The sequence below is a fragment of the Oryx dammah genome, unplaced genomic scaffold (genome assembly GCF_014754425.2).
Source record: "Oryx dammah isolate SB20612 unplaced genomic scaffold, SCBI_Odam_1.1 HiC_scaffold_28, whole genome shotgun sequence".
Classification (NCBI taxonomy): Eukaryota; Metazoa; Chordata; class Mammalia; order Artiodactyla; family Bovidae; genus Oryx; species Oryx dammah.
In genome coordinates this window covers 87591350-87612440 of record NW_024070212.1, presented here as the reverse complement: position 1 = coordinate 87612440, position 21091 = coordinate 87591350, and the positions used below count along the sequence as shown (strand labels likewise).

At 46.0% G+C, this 21091-nt stretch overlaps 1 protein-coding gene across 2 annotated transcripts in view; it reads right to left on the bottom strand.

Annotated features, from left to right (window-relative positions):
* Positions 1 to 551: 551 nt before the first annotated feature.
* The window catches only part of PLPP3 (phospholipid phosphatase 3), a 92287-nt gene continuing 71747 nt past the window's right edge, over positions 552 to 21091 (bottom strand). The window contains exons 5-6 of one of the 2 annotated variants that reach the window (XM_040231057.1): positions 17133 to 17309; positions 552 to 2497 (exon numbers count right to left, since the gene is read on the bottom strand). In XM_040231057.1, the coding sequence (XP_040086991.1) occupies positions 2372 to 2497; positions 17133 to 17309 (303 nt within the window). In that variant the 3' untranslated portion in view covers positions 552 to 2371. The remainder of the gene's footprint in view (positions 2498 to 17132; positions 17310 to 21091) is intronic. The other variant, XM_040231058.1, reaches the window with a different exon arrangement.

The following is a 21091-nucleotide window of genomic DNA, read 5'->3' as shown; positions in this document are numbered from 1 at the left end:
TGCATCCAACTCTTTGCGACCCTATGGACTGTAGCCCACCAGGCTCCTCTGTTTGTGGAATTCTCCAGGCAAAAAATACTGGAGTGGGTAGCTGTTCCCTTCTTCAGGGGATCAGCGAGGAAAAGCAGGAGCGAAATGCCACTCTTAGCAGTGCACCCTCCTGCCTTTGATGTCGCTGGCTGTGTAAAGCATTGCCTCAGTGAACTCCCCAAGCACAACTTATCGACAGCCTGCTCCTTATCTGCCTTTGGGGGACCCACAACCCCCCCGCCCTGGGGAAACCTCCCTTTAGAATACAAAAGCTCTTTAGAAGAGGAGGGCTCTCTGTGAGGAGAGCAGGACCAGAGCGTCACTCTGCAAACAGTGTTGCTCTTGGAGATGAAAGAGCTCAGGGCATCAGTATCTACAGCGCAGCCACTGTATTTCCCAGGGAGAGAATTCCACGGTGGTGTCCTGCGGGAGAGGGGAGCTCCTGAAGGAGTATGGCCTCCTCCCAGCCCCCAACCACCGAGAACAACCCCATCAACCATTCCACGTCTCCAGCTCCCTCCTTAGTTGTTATGAGCTTTTATTTAAAAAGCACATTTAATACACGTATAGTTTCGCAGATACAAGTTTTCACTTTGTATTCTACAAAAGTCTTTGAATATTATTCTCTTTACAAAATGGAACCTTACAAAAATACTGGCAATTTAATGTTTTTATACAGTTTTCTCTAGTTGCAGTTATTTCTTTCATTGTAAAAACATCTACCACAGAACTACGGTATTTTAGTTGATATTAAAAAAAAATTAAATTCCATGCTTTTTTAAGCAGCTAATGTAAATAACACAGGTCGAGACACAGTTTATAATCATAGTGGATATAGCTAAAATTGTTTCAGAAATAATATTTTACATAGTTAACTTTTAATGTTTTATACATTATTTATATAATATTTATATATAAAAATCATAGCTTGCTATAAGTTGAAATGAAAGGACGGCTTCTGTAGTAAGGCTGTGCATGTGGTTGACCCATGTGGTTACATTTAGCCCTTTGAAAGGTGTGCATCCGAGATCTGAAAGCATTTTTTCCTTCCTCCTTTCCTCAAAGGTTCAGTAGAAGTGGTCCCTGACTGCTGCCTCAAATGGGACCTTGCTTGGAAGGACACTTATGGAGAGAGGATGAGGAAACTCTACGGAGATTTAACCCACGTGTTCTGCCCAGCAGAACCTACCAAGAACTGCCCTAGAGATCAACCCCAAGACAATAGTGCTTTACACAGCTTAGCAAGAGTGGCTCTCCCAGAGACCCTGCCCCTGTCAACTCCATTATCTGGAAGGGCCGCCTCTGGGATATGAGACCGTCTGCTACTCTGGCTCATTCAGACTGTGAGTAGCCAAAGGGTTGCTTCATTTTTCATTCTGCCCTCTTCGTTCCTCCATCTCTTGCATGGAAGGCTGCTTTCCATCAGCTGATGGCAGACCACATCTGTGCTCGTCTCCAGGCCCTCAGAGGCCATCCCGGTGGGCACCCAGCAAGGGTTTCCAGGGAGAAAGCAGTAGCCGAAGCTAATCATCACTACTTGAGTGTGCCAGAGCCCGGGTGATTGCTGTACACAACATCAGCATCCTGTAGCCGACAGTTCAGCATCACAGGATGGTGCGTCAAGAGAAGACCCAGGAGGGCCTGAACCCTCCAGCTCTTCCAAAATTGTGCTATTTGTGAAATTCACTCATCCACAAAGAGTCACCTAATCACTATAAGTGAGGGACTGTGGTTGCTGGCCTATGGGCTGAGGAAGTGAGTGATGAGGCCTCATGACTGGGAATCTGGACTCAGGATTTGATCGCTGGACTGAGCAAACCTGCTCTTTTCTTATATTTAAAAGCAAAAACAAACAAACAGGTTTCCTGAACCAAAGTCACAGTAGAGAATCGAGTGGTGTGGACAGAGACACAAGAGGGGAGCCCCCAATGGCTAGTTTGCTGATTCAGTGCTATTTCTGGCATCGTGTGCTACAAGGTGAATGTGAGCTTTCCCAACAGGCCTGGGATTCCTCAGGTCACAAAGGTGACCAGCAGACTCTACTCAAATCGTCTTAGTGTTTGTTCCAGAACAAGCCCGTGTTCACTAGAACATGAACACTTAAACCAACTGCATATCCAGGATTCCCGCACTTGCTGTTAGTTTGCTATTGTTTCCATATAGGTGAATGCTACCTATTTTGGAAGGCCACAAGGTAAGACTTTTTTTTTTTTTTTTTCCTTTTTAAAAGTCAGTCGGGCAAAAAGTTTTTCCCTACATTCTACTGTCTGATGAGATTGGAGAGCAGCAAAACTTGCTGTCAGCAGTCATTTCCAAAAACAGCTCAGGAGGTGGGTGGCACCTACACCATGTTGTGGTGATTGCTCCTGTCGATAATGTCCACAGGTGAAAGCATGTCCTTCCTGATGGCAGAGGGAGGCAGGGAGAGTGTTGTCTTGGTCTTGAAGAGGTCAGACACGAAGAAAACCTAGAAGCATAAAATCAGAGATCCCAATCAGTCATTAACCTTTGGGCCTTGGGGACAGGCAAAGGGAAGATCCTAGGAGTGTGGACTTTAGGAAAAGGGGCGCCCAAACTTTGAATAGGGAAGGACCATGAAGACTAAGGGCTTCCCCAAAGACTCAGCAGGTAAAGAATCTGCCTGCAATGCAGGAGACACAGGAGACGTGGGTTGGATCCCTGAGTCAGGACGATTCCCTGGAGGAGGAAATGGCAACCCATTCCAGTATTCTTGCCTGAAAAATCCCATGGACAGAGGAGTCTAGGCAGCTACAGGCCAAAGGGTTGCAAAGAGTCGGACACGACTGAGCAACTAAACACACAACAACATGGAGACCACAGAGTCCAATTCTTATTGCACAGAGAGGGAAACTGAGGTCCAGAGAAGGGTAGTGACAGGCCCAAAGGTGCACAGCCAGGGTAGGAGCAGACCTCATATCCATGGGCTCTCAGTCCAGTGCTCCCTATCTACACGCCCCACTTCCTTATTTCTCAAGGTAAATGAATAGCAGTGAAAGATAAGTTCTCAAACAAAGGAAGCATTAGTCACCGTCATTAGTCCTCAATACTTTCCCTTTCCTCACAAAGGAATCTAGGGTGTAACCCAAAGAGATCAGCCAATATGAATTCCTATCAGCAGGCACTGGAGCAAGGAAGTAGTCATGATCACTTTTTCCTGAAAGCCCAGTGATGTCAACAAGCTGATGGAGGTCAAGAAGCCAGGGTCTCTTGGCTGAAGGAGTCAGCAACTAACCCGGAGGAAAGGTCAATGAAAACTCTCCTATCACTCATTCCCAACCTCCTTCCTCCTGAGCATATGACCTCACTGAGTCGTCTTAGAATCATTAAGAAACATTTACTGAGTGCTTACTTACTAGTGTATAAGGATGGCTTAGGCAGAGTTTCTGCCTCAATTAGCTTATGATGAAAGATTCAAGAACTTGCTCAGTTACCCAAGTAAGAGAAATGTATGCTTTGTATTAGGTGAGAAAGTAAATACACAGATCCCCATTTGAGCAAGTTAGCAACAGGAGTTTGTACTAAGTAACTGTAAGAGGCAGCTGTCAGTCATGTGATTTAATACAAAACATATGGCTGGGTTTCAAAATGGGGACTAAAACACTTCAAAGTTCCTGTGTCTAACAGCTTTCTGGATGGAAGAGTCTTTGTCCTGCAGATGGTAATGCACTCACTAATAAGGACAGCCCTGTGACTTCATTCTGGACACATTACAGGCAAAAAAAAAAAATGAAGTTCTTAGTAAGACTGCACCAACACCAAGGCTGTAACAGCCAGAGCCTGACCACAGAAGGGACTTGTATCCTTTGTTGAACCAATTTCCACAGTGTTCTCTCTAGTGATACAGTCATCAGCAAAATGCAACCAAAATCACTGGGAATGCTGGTTATCACTGGACACTGGTTACCTTGGGAGAACTCAGTGACTAGAAGGCCAAAAAGGAAACAGTGGCTTACTAGCCACCACAAAATCCTTTGTTCCTTTTGAGTTTTTGTACCCATTTCATAGATGACCTACTCAAGCATTTTATTATTATTCCTTTGTTGAAAAAAAATAAGAAGGGCCAGACAATTTCTTAAGTTATAAGAAAGTGAAAAAAAGAAAAAGAAAGTGAAATATTAGTCAAAAAATGGAACATTTGAAAACATTTACATTCTGAGTGCAATTGAATGGACCCTTTGCAAAGGAAAAAATTAAACATTTTGTCTCATTTTCTAAGGAGGTGTGAGCAGTGAAAGCCGTGGCACAGGAAGGTGTGTCTCGTAGCCAGGGACAAGTTGAGACTCAGGAGAGAAAAGGTCTGTTCAGTCCTGCCAGGAGGCCTGAGGCTGCCCTGCCTGGGAATTCTACCAAAAATTGGGGAAGGGGGTTTTCAGATGCCTCAGTATAAGAAATCTGAACAAACACAGTTAAATGTAGAGATCAATAAAACTTTTCAACTCTTCTCTGACAGGTATATAACCTATGTCCTCATTGCTACCTGGAAATTACCTTCTCTTTCCTCCTCTCTGTCCCCAAGGAAGAGGTTTCAGTCAGTCCCTCCACTGCTGGCTCTCAACTCCACTTTCTCTAGCCCAGCAGCAAGCCTCACCAAATAAAGGCTCTTACAGATCTCATTTCTTAGAGATCTTTCTTCCAGCCTGCATGCCATCTACTGAGGGCAAAGAGAGCAGAGGACACCCTCAAACAAACATCCCTCCCTTCAAGATCCTGACACCACCTCTGTCTACTGGCTGATTTCCCAATTTAATTTCCTGAGCTCACACCCAATGCATATTAAAAGTTTCCGTTTCCTAAGTGCGAGATAAGAATGAAATGAAGGTTAAAGGCGAGAAAGTACTTGATAAGATTTCTAAACCTGTGTCTGGCACATAGTTCAATAAAAGGTGTACCTTGTCTGGGAACCAAAGTCATGTCTGGGCCTAGAGTAAGCCATGTGCTCTTGTGTCTGCAAAACTTTGCTCATCAGCCTTTCTTCTGATGGGAGGCTTCTTAAGGATGGAGTCCAATCCCAATCATCCCGCATCACCTGCACACTGCATTGAACCTTGCATACACTAGGAGCTTATAAAATGTTTGGTGTCGAAATTCTACATTTCTCCCTACTGGAAGCAGGCACTCTGGCCTTGGATCTTCTCACCATGTAGAACTCTTACAGACCTCGGGGGATCGAATCCTCCCACACCAACTGCACACAGCCCCACAGCAGGATGGAAAGTAGACTGGTCCAGCAGGACCCCCTGTAAGCTATATTTCACCTTCCGCGTGGCTTGAAGTTACAACAAACACTTTTTGGGGGATCATGAAACATGATCCTGTTGAGACTCAAACAGGGCTCTGTCTTCTTCATGCTTGAACAACAGAACACAAAAAGGACTAGAAAAACTGAAAACTTTTTGTCGTGGAGCAGTTCTATTTTCCACAGAAGATGATTTCCACCCAGAAAGAAAACCCAGAAGCCCAGGCTGTGAAGGGTCTGTACAAATTAGGTGACTACCCCAGGTGTGTGGGACAAACCCCCTCCCAGCCCATAGCCCACTGCACAGAACTTCTCTGCCATGGGAAAGTACCAGCAGACAACAGTCTCAGCAAACAAAATCGATGTGCCAAGCACCACTAAGAGTTCTAAGATCTCTCTCCCTGAGCATATGCTTTCAATTCCTATTCTCCTCTTCTCTGCATTTCATAAATTGCCTTTTTGAAAAGCACAATCAGTAAACACTTATTGAACATCTGCTCTGTTCCACGCCCTAAGATGATAAAGATAATTATACAGAAGACAGAATTCTTTGCCCTCTAAGAGCTCACAGGTCAATGAGGGAGAGATCCAGGTAAATAGAGCAATACAATAGCGTGGTTTAGGATTATGATAGAGGGAAGCCAGGGTGTTAAAGCAGTACAGAGAACACGGCATCTAACCCAGGATGAAGGGGAGGGAAGAGGGGCTGAGAAAGCTTCCCCCAAAGGTGGTCTATTTGAGCTTCGCTTTGAAGGATAAGTAGGAGGGAGCCAGGTGGTGAATGCCAGGAATGCTGTTCTAGGCAAGGGGAGTAGTACATGCAGAGGGAGGGAGGGAGCCGAGTGAGTCCAGGAGCTGCGGGAAGCTCAGTGTGGGGAGGGCCGAGCGGTGAGGGGGGCCGGAGGGGGCGCCAGATCTTGAGAAGGAGGATGACAGAGCCTGAGGAGCCACGGTCAAGGCTGAAGCAGGAAAGCAGCACGGTGGGGAGACCTGCATTAAGATCACGATTATCTAAGAAGAAGGCATCAGAAAGGGAGCTGGGCGCCTGAAAGCAGGGATACTGGTCAGGACACTGTTGCAGAAAAGGAGACGATGAGTCCTGTGCAACCATCACGCAGTGAAGACAAAGAAGGCAAGATGGGTTTTTGAAAGGTTGAGGCCAGAACTGCGGTTAAGAGAGGTATGCATATTTATGTGGGTGGATGTGTGTGCAGGGGGACCTATGTTTCTCTTCCTAGTCTTGTTTTCAACTCTAGAAATCTTGCACTTGTTCCCATCAAAACTCTGTTTGGGTGACTATCCTAGGGGGGAAAAAAATTATAGTTCTGCTTTCCTCTGTCTTCTAATATTCTGGCTCCCTCTGACATTGGCTTAGAGATATGGTTCTGACCTCCTGAGTCAGAGAGGATCTCAATCTGAGGGTATGGTGATCTGATTGAGGCAAGCACTCAGGACAATGTAGTCCTTCCATCCAGAGCAAGGCTCCACACAAACATGACAGCTCCAGGCTGGAGGAATCCCACTGGAGGTGATGAGATGAGACATGCACAGGAGTCTCCTTATATAAACGGTGAGTCTTATTCCTGTGCCAGTAGGTCACATCTCCCACTCCTCATCCTATACATGCAGCACCGGTAACAGGCTTTGCTCTTGGGAGTAGGGCAAGTTGGTCTTCAAATCCAAGTTCTGCCACTTTCAGCAAAATACCTAAATGAGGGATACAATACCTCAGGCTTACTTAAGGAATACGTGGTGTCACAAAAGGCGCAAGTGGGGCTTGATAGCAAACGGCGGAGATGACTGGCTTGTGTGTTCAGTACCTGCCCACATCCAGTCACCTCTCTTCCCCAGCCTCTTGGGTAGAAAGAAAAGAAACGAGAAGGAAGTAGAAACAAGAAAAATTAGAGGGAAATAGAAATGACCGAGAATACGAATGAATAGGTGAAAGCCTGGATCGATTCAAGTCAGACACGAAGACCATGTGAAATGGGAGTTTTCCATAGGACACATAGGATCTGCTCTCAAGTCTAATAATTTCTGGGGCTTTTGGAGGGAATGAGTCAGCCAATCAAAAAGAAAGATGCTTCCAGTGTTGTGTTGCTGGCATTCACCAGCTCTGATATGCCACTCCCCAGAGGACACAGCCCAGCCCAGTTGAGGGGCTTCCTGCCTAGAGCTCACCAAGCTCCAGATGATCAAATGGGCTGCTAGACCTGCCATTCACTGGCTTGTGTGTCTTAGACATCTTGTAATCTCTTTGAGAGAAGCTCCCCTATCTGTACACTGGGGCTCCATGAGCCCTTCCTTGAGCTGCTCTTACCTGCTTTCTTCGGTACCCATACTGAACTTTTAATGACCTTCCATCTTAGGAGATCAACCCTGGGATTTCTTTGGAGGGAATGATGCTGAAGCTGAAACTCCAGTACTTTGGCCACCTCATGCGAAGAGTTGACTCATTGGAAAAGACTCTGATGCTGGGAGGGATTGGGGGCAGTAGAAGGGGACGACCGAGGATGGGATGGCTGGATGGCATCACGGACTCGATGGACATGAGTCTGGGTGAACTCCGGGAGATGGTGATGGACAGGGAGGCCTGACATGCTGCGATTCATGGCGTCGCAAAGAGTCGGACACGACTGAGCGGCTGAACTGAACTGAATCTTAGTATGAGGCCTAGACTTCAGTGCAGATGCAGTGCTTTAAATGTGATGTCATGATTTCAGACAACAAGCTACTCAAGGGAATGAGCTGTGCTCAGAGCCCAGCATGTGTAAATCTAGTCCACTCACTCCCCTTGTGAGGCTAGAAACCATGGGCTGTCCCTGTTGCATACCCCCCTATGCCTTGGTCTTGAGATATCCTTCGAGCATCCTGATCTACCATAATAAACAATCGCACCGATTACAGAATAATTTTCCTTTGCCTTGGGTCTTGGCTCACCCTCACACCTGAAGTCCACCTGCCAACGCAGGACATGGTTTGATCCCTGGGTCCAGAAGTTCCCCTGGAGGAGGAAATGGCAACCCATTCCAGTATTCTTGTTTGGAAAATCCCATGGACAGAGGAGTCTAATGAGCTACAGTCCATGGGGTCGCAAAAGAATCTGACACGACTGAGTGAGTGAGCACACATGCAAAGAAAAGCCATCTTTGGCAGCCCTGTCTTTTGACTAAATAGGAGTTACTTTATTACAGTAATTACTTTCTGACCTTGACAAGGCCAGTGTCAGTGACTTTTTGGCCCTGGGAACTTACCAGTGTCCATACTGAGTAAATTCCTTGTGTACGTGAGTGGAAACTTGATGAGGTAGAAAGAGTGTCACACAAGACATCAGGCTACGGGATCTAGTCCCCAAATTGCTACTGCTGTATGACCCAGGCCAATGCACACTCTTGTGTAGGCTTGCACTTGTGTAAGACGAAGAGGTTTGTGATTTCAGATGATGGGTCTGCCCTTCACGTGTGTGCTATGGCTATTTAAAAATCTACCTTCCTACAGTTTCTGTAAAGCTTAGGTGGAAGGATTCATGTAAGAACACTTCATGCCTATGAAAGGGTCTTCAAATCCTCAGTCATTGTCCTTCATGACCATCATCAAGACTGAGGGTCATGAAGGAAATTAGTCCCATGCAAAGAAAGAGGGTTTGGAGCAGTGGAGGAAAGTCATAGGCAGTTCTGAAGGAGACAGGCATCTGAACCCTGTAAAGAGCCTCACAGGAGGGCACATCTCAGTTAATACGGAGGAGGGTAGCTGATAGAGGGGACCCAGAGAGCTGACACTCGGTCACTAGGATGCTAGATCCAGCATCAGCCAGAGTTCAGGAACATAGTACCCAAGAATTGTAGAGACTGGAGGAAGCAGGAGGCCACTTCCAGAAATGCCACCTCTTGAAGTGGAAAGTGCAAAGGAGGCTACTATAACTGACTTCTCCCAAGCATCCCACATGTTCCATCATTCTGAAATTTTTAGGGTCACAGGTCACACCATATACACATCCATCCCCAAGTCTTTGTGTTATTCCTCCTACATGAAATGTCCTTCCTTATCTTTCATATCTCAGAGAAAATACCCATACACTGCTCAATATTCCCCTACTTTAGGAATTCTTCCCAGACTTCCATCACCTTCAAGAAAAAGGAGCACTCCCCTTCTTGTGGCCCCACTGTCCCCAGGAGAAGAGCCCATCCTAATGGCTCTGCCCGTCTACTGCACTGGGTGTTTTATGTCCTTCCCACTAGAGCAGCATTTTTTAAACTGCACAGTCCAAGTCATTAATAAGTCATGACATCAATTTATTAGGTGGTCACTACCAGCATTTTCGGAGAAGGCAATGGCACCCCACTCCAGTACTCTTGCCTGGAAAATCCCATGGATAGAGGAGACTGGGAGGCTGCAGTCCATGGGGTCGCTAAGAGTCAGGCACGACTGAGCGACTTCACTTTCACTTTTCACTTTCATGCATTAGAAAAGGAAATGGCAACCCACTCCAGTGTTCTTGCCTGGAGAATCCCAGAGACCAGCATTTTAAAGGTTAAATTTAAAACATTAGACTGTATCACCTACAGTAAGTGTCTTATTTTGTGAAATATTTTAGTTATGTGTCAGTGCCTCTATTAGGCTTCCCAGGTGGCTCAGTGATAAAGAATCTGCCTGCCAATGCAGGAGACAAGACATGGGTTCAATCCCTGGGTCAGGAAGATCCCCTGAAGGAGGGAATGGCTACCCACTCCAGTATTCTTGTCCGGAAAATTCCATAGACAGAGGAGGCTGGTGGGCTACAGTCTATGGGGTCACAAACAGTTGGACACACAGCTGAGCACGCATGCACAGTTGCCTCTCACGGGTTATGATGCACAGTGTATTTCTTATTATGGACTGTGGTTGGGAAACCACTGAACCATAAGCTCTTTAAGGACCAACTCTTTTCAGCTTGTGAATATTTAAAACGAAGCATCACATTAACACGTAATAAACATTCAATCAATGTGCTGCATGTGCCAGCATGACACATCTTTAATTCACTGACTCCTCAATCCAAAGATGAGGTTGTGTGTTAAGACGTATCATCCCTATCTGGTGGGATGGGAAGAGGCAGCTGAGAGGAAGTAACTTGGCCAATATATCTAACTAAGTGGTGAGAATACAACTCCCCACCTTCTGAGTCGGCCTTGCATCCACCCCATTCATCTCAGCAGGGGAATAAGAAAGGAGATTTTATCTTACGGAAAAACTGGAATGAACATGTTAGCCAACCCAACAGAATGACTCTGCAAATTGTCATTATCTACTGAGGGGCAGAGTTTACCTTTGCCTCTGCTTTCTTCTCACACCTATGTTCCTGTCACCCTTGCCCATCTGAGAATGGGGGCCCAGAGTGGCGAGATCATCCCAGAGCTTCTGGACAAACAGCAAGGCTTTTGCAGGGTCAGAGAGTTTCAGGAGGTTATTTCATCCATTCCCTGTGCCTGGGCAGTGGGGAACAAATTCAGTGGAAACAGATGGAAATCTCCTGGTACAGAAGGTGATCATCGCACAAATTCATGGCATAGACTGCACATGGTTGGGGTTTCCTAGTTCAATCTTTTAAGATAAGATCAGGAGAGCCGAGATCTGGTTCCTACTCTGCCACCGTGTGTCCTCAGGTGTGTTGCACTCTCTCTGTACCCCGGTTTCCTCTGGGGGGCCTGTCATCGCTGAATTCTTCTTCCATTCACATCCTCGATTGCCTCCTCCCTCAAGGTCACCTCTCTGAAGCAGAGACAAAGAACACCCTTGCCCTTCCCTACATCCTGGAGGAAGACAGCAGCACACAAAAGAGCGACGGCTGGCTGAGCCACACCCCCCATGAGAGGAAAACCAGGAAAGACTCTGCCGCGTGTTTATGAAATTCACGAGCAGCTGCTTCCTCTGCTGCACCACAGCAATGGCGGCCTGGCCCTGCCCTGACCCCTCCCAGGGCTCCGTAATTTGCCATCTGCTGGAGGGTCAGGGAGGAGGTGGCCAGATAGGCAAGTTGTCACCAGACAGGAAATGAACCCACTGTCTGTCGCTTCATCCGGGTCCCTGGGTTACTCCAAGGGTGGGAATGCTGAGCCCAGCTGTAGAGTTCAAATCTTGGGAGGGGTGACTGTGTGTGTGTCTGTGTGTATGTGTGTGTGAGAGAGAGGGGATGGTGAGCATGTGCCTGTGTTTGCCTTGGCCTATCTGTGTATCCATGGTTCTGAGAGCTGGTGACAGAAAGAGGATGGATGACTGTGTACAACTGGGTCTGACCATGTGCCTCTGCGCCATGTACCTGCATCCACATGTGTGAAGGTGTACATCAGTGTGCCTGCCCTTCGGACCCCATGTGTCTGTGTGTCCATGTTGAGTCCACGATGCCGTGTAGGTTTTTTGTCTGTGATGGGCACCATTGCCTCCCCGCTCTGGAAAGAGTTCAACTACCAAGCAGTGGGGGAGGAAACCGAACCCTCTCCTGTTTGGCATGTGACTTTTGTCTAGACATGTCTTTTTGCTGTGTAAGATAGCAAAGTCCTGTCTTTGTAAGTAAGACAGGACTTACTCTCAAGACCCAGGTCAAGTGCTTGGCTGTCATAGACTATTGCCCAAGGCTCTGCAGTAGCTGAGCCCACATTCTGGAGTGATGTGTTGTAACCCTTGGGGACTTAAAGATATGCTGTGGTCCCCAGTAGAGGCCACCTCCATGGACATTGCAGAAAGATGGTTCTGTCTGAGAAGGCAGGTCTCTCTCTGCATATGCGCTCAGCTGTGCCCAACTCTGCGACCCTATGGACTGCAGCCCCTAAGTATCCTCTGTTCATGAAATTTTCTAGGCACAAATACTGCAGTGGGTCGCCATGGCCATTTTCCAGGGGATCTTCCAGACCCAGAGATAGAACTCGCATCTCCTGTATCTCCTGCATTGGCAGGTGGATTCTTTACCACTGAGCCACCTGGAAGTCCCAAGAAGGCAAATCCAGCTCAGTTACAACAAAGCCCAAAGTTGACTGAGCCTCGGAATCTCTGTGGGAGAAGGTCATGGAGCTAAAGGGCTTCCAAGATCAATTCACAGATGAGGAAACCAGGCTCAGGGAGGAAGTATCTTGCTGAAAGTCCCAAGCTAACATCACTCATTCTTTAACCAATGCTTATCAAGCAGCTATTGTGTGTCAGCTACAGCACTAGGCACTGAGAATGAACAACCAAGGGTTAAGCCATCAAGGTACCCATAAGGCTACTTGGGGAGACAGACATTTGAACAATTGTGACAGAACCAGGCTGAATGTCATAGTGGAAAACATACAAGGGGCCATGGCATCATTAGAAGAAAGTTAAGCAACTGTCTTCAGAAAAGGCAGAAGAGAAAATGCGGCAAACTAAACAATGCCACCCCAACGATGCCCAGGTCCCTAATTCCCAGGACCTGCAAATACGTTATGTTACATGGCAAGGACTTTGCAGATGTGACTCAGTTAAGAATATCAAGATGGTAAGATGATCCTATATTATCCAGGTGGGCCCAATGTAATCACAGGGGCCCTCAAAAGAGGAAGGCAGGAGAGTCAGAAACACAGAAGATGGCCTGATGGGATCAGAGGCCAGAGTCTGAAAGAGAGATGAAGATGCAACGCTGCTGGTTATGAAGATGGAGGAAGTGACCACAAGCCAAAGAATGCAAGCAGCCTCTGGAAGCTGGAAATGTCAAACGATCATTGGTATTTGAGACTCTCCCCAGATCTTCCAGAAGGAATGCAGCTCTGCAACATGTCAATTTTAGCCCAGTGAGATGCATTCTGGAATTCAGAACTCAAGAACTCTAAGAAAATTAATCTGTATTGTTCTAAGCTACTAAGTTTGTGACAATTTGTTAGAGCGGTGACATGGGAAAGTAACACAGGTTTCATCAACGATGGAGTGAAACGGAAACCGTGCTCCATCAAAAGGGGACAGCTGTCTGTCTAAGACAGGACCTCAGGGTTCCTAAAAATCTGTTTCAAGTGCTGTGCCTGGAGGTGAGGGGGTGTGAGAGGAGTGGGAGATGAGGTCTTACAAGAGGCTGGGATCTTCAGAGCTGGCCCTGCTGAACTGCCTGGAGTCGACCCTGTACCCTTCTACCCTTTCTCTGTGTTACTCCATCCTTCCTAGTCTGTTTCCTCATCTCTTTAGTGAGGACAGTGAAGGGTGTAGGGTTTTCCGGGCACTGGAGATGATCAGTGTAAAGTGCTTAGCATAGTAGCTGCACATGAGCTTTCCATGCATGTTAGTAAATGTGATGCCCTTGTTGCTGGGCGTGCATTGAAGCTTGGCTCAGGAGACTATTGGTAAGGGTGGGAGATGGCTTATACATTCCTTGGCCCCTGGGAAGTGGCCTTGTACCTTATTGGGCTGCCTCTTCTTGGTCCTCCTAACCAGTCTCAGGTGATGCCCCTGTGTCAAGATCTATTCAAATCGGCCACATTTATGAGTGAGAAGAGAATATGGCTTTGCCTGGGATGAGCCTGGGCAGCCTTGTTTCTTGGACCAAGTTCTGCTATGAGACACAGCAGGGCAGAGACCACAGGCTCCTGCCTAGTCTGCAAGCTACCTGGTATAACTCCAAGAAAGCCCCTGATAAGAGGTGCGGCAAAACCTGTAAGGCAGACAGACGCCTTTCATCCACCTTCCTGTCCCCTCTTCTTAGTTCCCCAGACCCATCTCTAGCTCATCCTGGCATCCTGAGTTTTGTTTCTGTCTTCCTCATACTTCTTATGATGGAAAACGACACACTGTCTTCTTTTTCCCCAGTTGAGCATTCTCAAGCTCCTAGGCTGACTCCACACCTTGCTCTGGCCTCTTTGAGTAGCTTACATGAAATGGCTCACTCGGTGCTGGAGTCCTGAACCAGTTAGGACCAAGGGCTTCTGAGGACTAAGCTGGGAGTCAGGCACTGGGAGACAAATGATAAATATTGAGTCCCTACCCTCATGTGTTCAGAGCCAAGTAGATAGGGAAAAATGCTTACAACACTTTTCTAAGGCATCTTTACACTGTAAAACAGGCTAACAAACTGAAAGCAGCAATTAGAGCAGCCTAAAGGCTTGGGAAGGCCCCTGACACCCTTAAATTCTGCTCTGGAGGCAGCTGGCTACTTTGGCTCAGGTGACCACGCCTCCTTGCCAATCCCAGAGGGCACAGCTTTGAGCATCCCCAGGAGCTCTTATCTTGGATGACCTGAGTCATCTCTGAGTCTGTTACCTCATCTGTAAAATGGCTCTAGACTCCAATGGCTTCATGTACCTTAAAAGGAGCCAATGAGTAAAGAATCTAGAACAGAGCAACAGAGTAGGTGCTTGACAAATGCTGGGACCAAATTCCTATCCAGTGCTCCAGCCTGCCAGAGCCAAACAGGATAAAAGTCAGACCCCTCATTTCCCTTCTCGAAAATAAACCTTGGTCCTCCCATACACTTTGTCCCATTGTACGTAGTACAACGTGCTCTATAAAAGACAGGAAGGCTATCAAGCACCCCCACCCCCAATCTTTCAATTTTTTTAATTGGGGGTGCAGGAGATTTTAATTAGGGCAGTGGTGCTGAAAAGGAAACGCCACAGCAGGCCCCCGTGGGCCGACCTCCTGCCTAGAGTGAAGCTCAGACAGCACGGTCAGCAGAGGGTTACCCTGTCATGCAAACACCCACCCCCCACTGTCACTTCACATTAAAGGGCCAGGCTGCAGAGAACAAGCTGCTCGGTGAAAGCTGCTCTCATTAACAGTGTGCTCCCCCAATTTCTCTCCCTTCTGGCCTTGACTGGAAACAAACAAACAAAAAAAAAAAAATACTGAAGAAAGTAAAGAATAAAGCCCGCAAAACAGCCAGTCCCTAGGCTAGGGTTCCCAGGCCAAGGCTGGCTGGCGGCTCAGATGCTACTTTCTCCATGGTGCCCACTCTGATTGCCCCAACTCCATGCCCCTTTTCTCACCTTGTATGCCTGCTAAAGTGTCCTGGCCAGTCCCCATGATGGCCCCTCGTCCTACTGTAGTTCCTGTGCCTGGCCTGGCTATGAGCAACTGATTGCCTTGAAAGCAAGAACTGTGCCTTATCCATCCCCCTGCCTTCAAGAGAATGTTCTCAAGAAAAAGTGGATCAACTCACGGATCCGAGCTTTGTTGATTACACACCCACTCACTTAGTCTGAGCTATCATCTCTGAGAGGTGTTGGTGACATAAGGAGAATAACACATATATTGACTAGGGTCCCTGTCCAGGAGGAACAGTCTACAGGGAGACACATGTTCACAGTTTCAACAAAGAGTGATGAATATAGGCGACAAGGTGGTTAGTGCAGGGAGACACCAGGCTTCCGCCAGGCTGAGTACCCAGGAAAGGACCAGGGGCTGGTCTAGATCTCTCTACCTCATGATTCTTACCAAGAACGAACAAGGGTTAAAACTAACAATATGACCTGCACGTGTAGTACTAGAACACCCAGCCAGTACTCTCTGTTCTAGAACTCCTGCTGGACCGGGGTAAGTACCCCTTAGTACAGACCAGGAAAGCATGGTGTCAAAGGAGGTGCTCAGTTATGTTGGCTGAATAAGCCTCTCAAAGGTTCCAGCACAAAATTTAATGTTGTACAGATTTTTTTAAGTTTCTCTTTTTGACTCTTAAAAACAATTTGTTGCAGGCAAGAAAAGCAGAGATACCTGAAGACACAGAGGCTCAGAGGTAGAATGCCTCACCCCACCTTTACCAGGAGTCAGGAAGGAGGTATGTGAAGGGGTAACTCTGCCATTTGGAGCAAATCAGAATGTGATCCATTCAAGACCATTCTCCAGGAAGCTCTGTGGTTTGATGTACAAAACCCTCAGGCTAGGAGAGAGCTGAGCCTTCACCAAGCTCTCTCTTACCCAGCCAACACTGAGTCAAGGGTCTGACTAAGTCCAGTAAAGGTCATGGTGGTGGTGGTGGTTTAGTTGCTAAGTCATGCCAAAACACTTAAGACCCCATGGACAGAGGAGCCTGGCGGGCTACAGTCCATGGGACTCTCCAGGCAAGAATACTGGAGTGGGTTGCCATTTCCTTCTCCAGGGGATCTTCCAGACCCAGGAATCAAACCCAGGTCTCCTGCACTGCAGGCAGATTCTTTACTGACTGAGCTCCAAGGGAAGCCCAAGATCACAGTAGGAAGGGTAAAAGTTTTCAAGAAACTGGAAAGTGCCTCTGAATAGTAAGTGATCACCAAAGCAGCATGTGAGCAACAGATGAGTCAGAGACTTAGACTCTTGACATGTGACTTGGGACAAGTTTCTTCCCCTCCTGAACCCTAAATGCCCTCATGAATAGAGTAAGTGAGTACGATACTATCTAAGATACCTTGCAATTGCAACTATGAGCCTAACCCTTCTGGAGAAGAGGATTTATAAAGTCTGCTGGATTAAAACTTCCGTGAGGACTTCCCTGGAACTCCACAGGTTAAGACACGGTGTTTCCAATGTAGGGGGCATAAGATCCCCCTTATGTTGGGGAGATAAGATCCCACATGCCTTGCGGTGAAAATATCCTATGCCTGTTATACAACTCTGTAAATATACCAAAATCATTGAATTATGCAAGTAAAGCAAGTGAATTGTATAGTAGGTGAGTTATAACTCAATAAAAATTTAAAAATAAAATAAAACTTCCATGTTGGAAAGAAGCAGGAATTATCCTCAGTTCATTGGAGAGGTCCTGGGCCAGGGTGGCTCCCTGGACACCAGGCAGAGAAGAGGATTAAGAGTGCCCTGGCTCTGGTCACTGAACCAAAAACATTTAATGAGCAGGTTGTTCAGGGCTCTGCTCGTGTGCTGAGGACCAGAGGCTACTTACTATGCAGCAGGCCACCAGGGCTCCTTGAGCAAATCCCGCCAGGACATCGCTGGGATGGTGCTTGTGGTCAGACACGCGGGACAGTCCTGTGTAAAAGGCCATCATGATCAGGGTGAACTGCAGAAGGGGCCGGAGCAGGCGGGCCCCTCGCCAAGTGAAGCGGGCCTGCAGGTACAGCTGGAGGGAGGAGACAGAAAGAACAGACACTGAGTGACCGGCCGCTCACCTGCATTTAATTCCCATGCATGGAATCACCTGCAAGAAAGAGCATTCAAATTGGACTTGACCTCAAGCCCATTTTTTTTTTAACTCAAGCCTTAGTTCCTCTACTAAAAACTAGGAAAAAATGGAGCTTTTCTAGGGAGCTAAGCTAGAGAGAATTGAAGAAAAAAATTCAAGAGAATGGCCTTAGCACGCTGCCTGACATTCCATAAATGGGAGTTTCCTTTTCTCATTTTTTGACTGAAACCAATTAAAGAATACTAACCAGGGTTCATAACAGTTTCTTTTTTATATTCAGTGACAATTCATTCAATGCATTTGTGTATTTTCCTAGAGATTATGGCTATACAATTCCTTCACTTTCCACCTCTCAGAAGCATCATGGAAACTCATGCATGCTGATCAGGGGAGGTTATTATGTCAGTCACAAGGCAATGCTTCCGATTCAAATGAAAGCAACTCTGACAAAGAACAAATTTCCAAGTCTCCACCTAGAACTATGGATTTTGCATCACAACATGAGGAAATACATAAACCAACCAAACAATGCAAGAGATCTTTCAAACAGAGGTTGACAGAGACTGCACTGGGTGGGGTAGAAGAGTAACCTGAAGGAAAATGGAAGAAAAAAAAGCCACTCTGGCCGAGGCAAAGAAGTTGCAATGACGTCAACTGGGTATTGTCCCTTGAAGTTATCTTGCTGCAGTTTCCGTTCTAACCTCTGGGCACAACCTACTTCTCAGGTTCCTGTGGGAACTTGGGAAATGAAGGGGAAGAGGCAAGAGGACGAAGAGGCACTTCCGACACAAATCAAAGCAAGGCGCTTGGAGACCAGAGAAAGGGGGAAAGAGCGGAGGAGTGGGGCGGCGGCCTAAAGACAGACCCGGGGCAGTGGCAAGGGAGTGATTCTGCCCTTCCTGAGACAAATGGACACCTTCCTCTGGGTGGTCAGGAAAGACAAGCCAGCAGCAAATCTGAGAGATGGAAGAGTGGAAGGTTCCAGAATCATTCTTGCCCATGTAGAAAGAGTGCCTAACACTGACTCCTCAACTGCTTGGAAGACAATTTCAAAAAACCCAGACCTGGAAAACAGCAGGCAATTTTATAATCATTATGAAATAATATAAATATATTTTGGGGAAATCTAAGAACAGATAAAAATTTAAAAAGACAATGAGCTGATGTTGTTGGCTGCTAAGCAAGTGATAAAAACTAGTCATTTTTCAAATATTAAAAATACCCCATTAAATATCAAAAAGAAGTAAAGCAATTATATGCTAATTAAAAAAAATTTTTTTAATCTAAAAGAAGAGGTAAAATCATCATAATAGCCCAGATGATGAAATAAGTAGAAATTAGCTCACCAAGAACTGCATAGACCCAAGATGAAACAAAGGACATGGAGGACAATTTGAATAGACAGAATTTTAATTTTAAGAACACTCATTTATAAGAACCCTCAACTTATAAACTCAAAAGATAATATGTAAATATGTAAATTTAATCAGATTCCTAGAAACATCCTAAAAAGGTTTAGAGAAAAAACTTTTAAAAATTACTATGAAATTAACCTAAAAGGTCAAATAAATAAATACATACACACACAAACAAATAGATCAATTCATAAGCCCAGGCACTATGCTAAGTGCTAAGCACACAAAAATGAGAACTTATCATTCCTCCCCTATGAGGGGCAATATATGAAATATATTAAATATAGATGAATATATGAAAACAGGTTTAAGTGCACTTATGGATTTTATAGAAACTATGAAAGAAGTTGGGGAACCAGGGTCAATTACTAAGGGGTAGGCATACTTGATTTGAATCCTAAAGATACATAAGTATTTGCTAGGAGTTAAGGGGATGTATTGAGAAGTGTGTGTCCCAGGCAGCTCAGTGGCCTACAAGCCAACAGTCAGAGCTGCAAAGAACTTCTGGAAGTTCAGTAATAACAGAAAAGTGTATATGTGACCAGTGGGGGTGTGGGGTGGCAGGGTGTGAGACACAGGGCTACAGAGGCAATTCATGAAGGGGGTTGCATGTCAGAGGAATGTGGCCTCTATTTAGGTCAGTCTTTCCTAAACCGTACTTCATAGAACATGCCAAAGGTCTTTTTTAAAAAAGGTTGAAAACCAATACAATATTGTAAAGTAATTAGCCTCCAATTAAAATAAATAAATTTATGTTTTAAAAAGAAAAGAAAAAAAAAGTTGATAAATATGAAATCCTTATTTTTATCACTTATAAGACTTATTTTTATAGAGTATCAACCTATTGAATCCCAACTGGGAAATATTACTGTTAGCCATGGTGAAAAAATCAAATTATTTTTAAGTAAGAGACTCAGTACCCCCCCAAAAATAATGTGCAGGTCAAAGGCCACTCCCTCATTTCTAGTGAAATAACCCAACAAACAGCAGATTCTGCAATCATGAGTCAAAGGAATCTCCTCCTTTTGAGAGTGAGAATGGGAATGATGTTGGTAGCACCAACACAACCTGGTCCTTAAGACAACGGCAAGTTCAAGGAAGAAGGACTAGTCCACATGCAGTGTGACCACCATGGTCCAGCCTTCCTCCAGCCAGTCTTGGCAAGGAACAGGCATGAAGGGGGTAGCTGAAACGGCACAGGTTTTCATCAGATAAACCTCACTGAGCCTCACTTTTCTCCTATGTAAAATGAATGTAACAACTACCTTATAGGCTGTAGCACAGATTGGTGATAAATGCCTGGCACTGCTCAAAGAAACAGATGATTTTACTCTCTAACCACTTTTCTTTTCCTTAATTTGGAGCTGATAACCTCAAGATTTTCTCATTTCTCTCAACTTAAAAATCTAGAGGTCCTCAGAAAATGACTGTTCAAAATCCTCCAAGTCTCGCTGGCCCCCTCCATGTAGCCTTTAAGTCATTGGCCCTGGAGATGTAGGGGGAGCAGAGGAAGGGCAGGTTTCCCAACTGGACGAGGCACACATCTCCCAATCCACCGACTCAGATACTGAAGGCTAGAGCTTAATACAAGAAAAGAATAAATATGTGAGAGGAGCTTGAGGAGGAAGGAAGAGACATGTCATCAGAATAGCTTCAGGAAGGGAGTGCTTAGAAAGGAGGAGGGGGCCACAATGGGGCTAGAATCCCTTTGGGAGGCAGTCGTAGGTGGGGCAGTCGGTAAAGAATCTGCCTGTCAATGCAGAAGACATTGGTTCGATCCCTGGGTCGGGAAGATCCCCTTGGGAAGGAAATGGCAGCTCATTCCAGTATTATTGCCTGGAAAATTCCATGAACAGAGGAACCTGGTGGGCTACAGTCCCTAGGATTGCAAAGAGTCTGACATGACTGAGCATACACACACACACACAGACATGGAATTAGTGGGCAGATGGAAGCTTGTTCCCCTACATCCACTGGTAACTAGTACCTTTATTGAGAAATGTCTCAAGATCTCAGGATCAAGCCTGGTGTCCGCAGCTGGGGCACAGCAGTAATCAAGTGAATTCTGGGGTGAGATTACCCTGATTCCTGGAGAAAGAAATGGCAACTCACTCCAGTTTTCTTGTGGAAAATGAAATGCTAAGGACAAAGAAGCCTGGTGGGCTACAGTCCATGGGGTCACAAAAGAGTCAGACATGACTTAGCATCTAAACAGGCCCCTATTTCAGTCCCTTACTAACTTCTCTAAGCCTCAGTCTCCTTCTCCGTGAAACAGGAAGGACAGGATCTTCCTCTCAGGGTTGC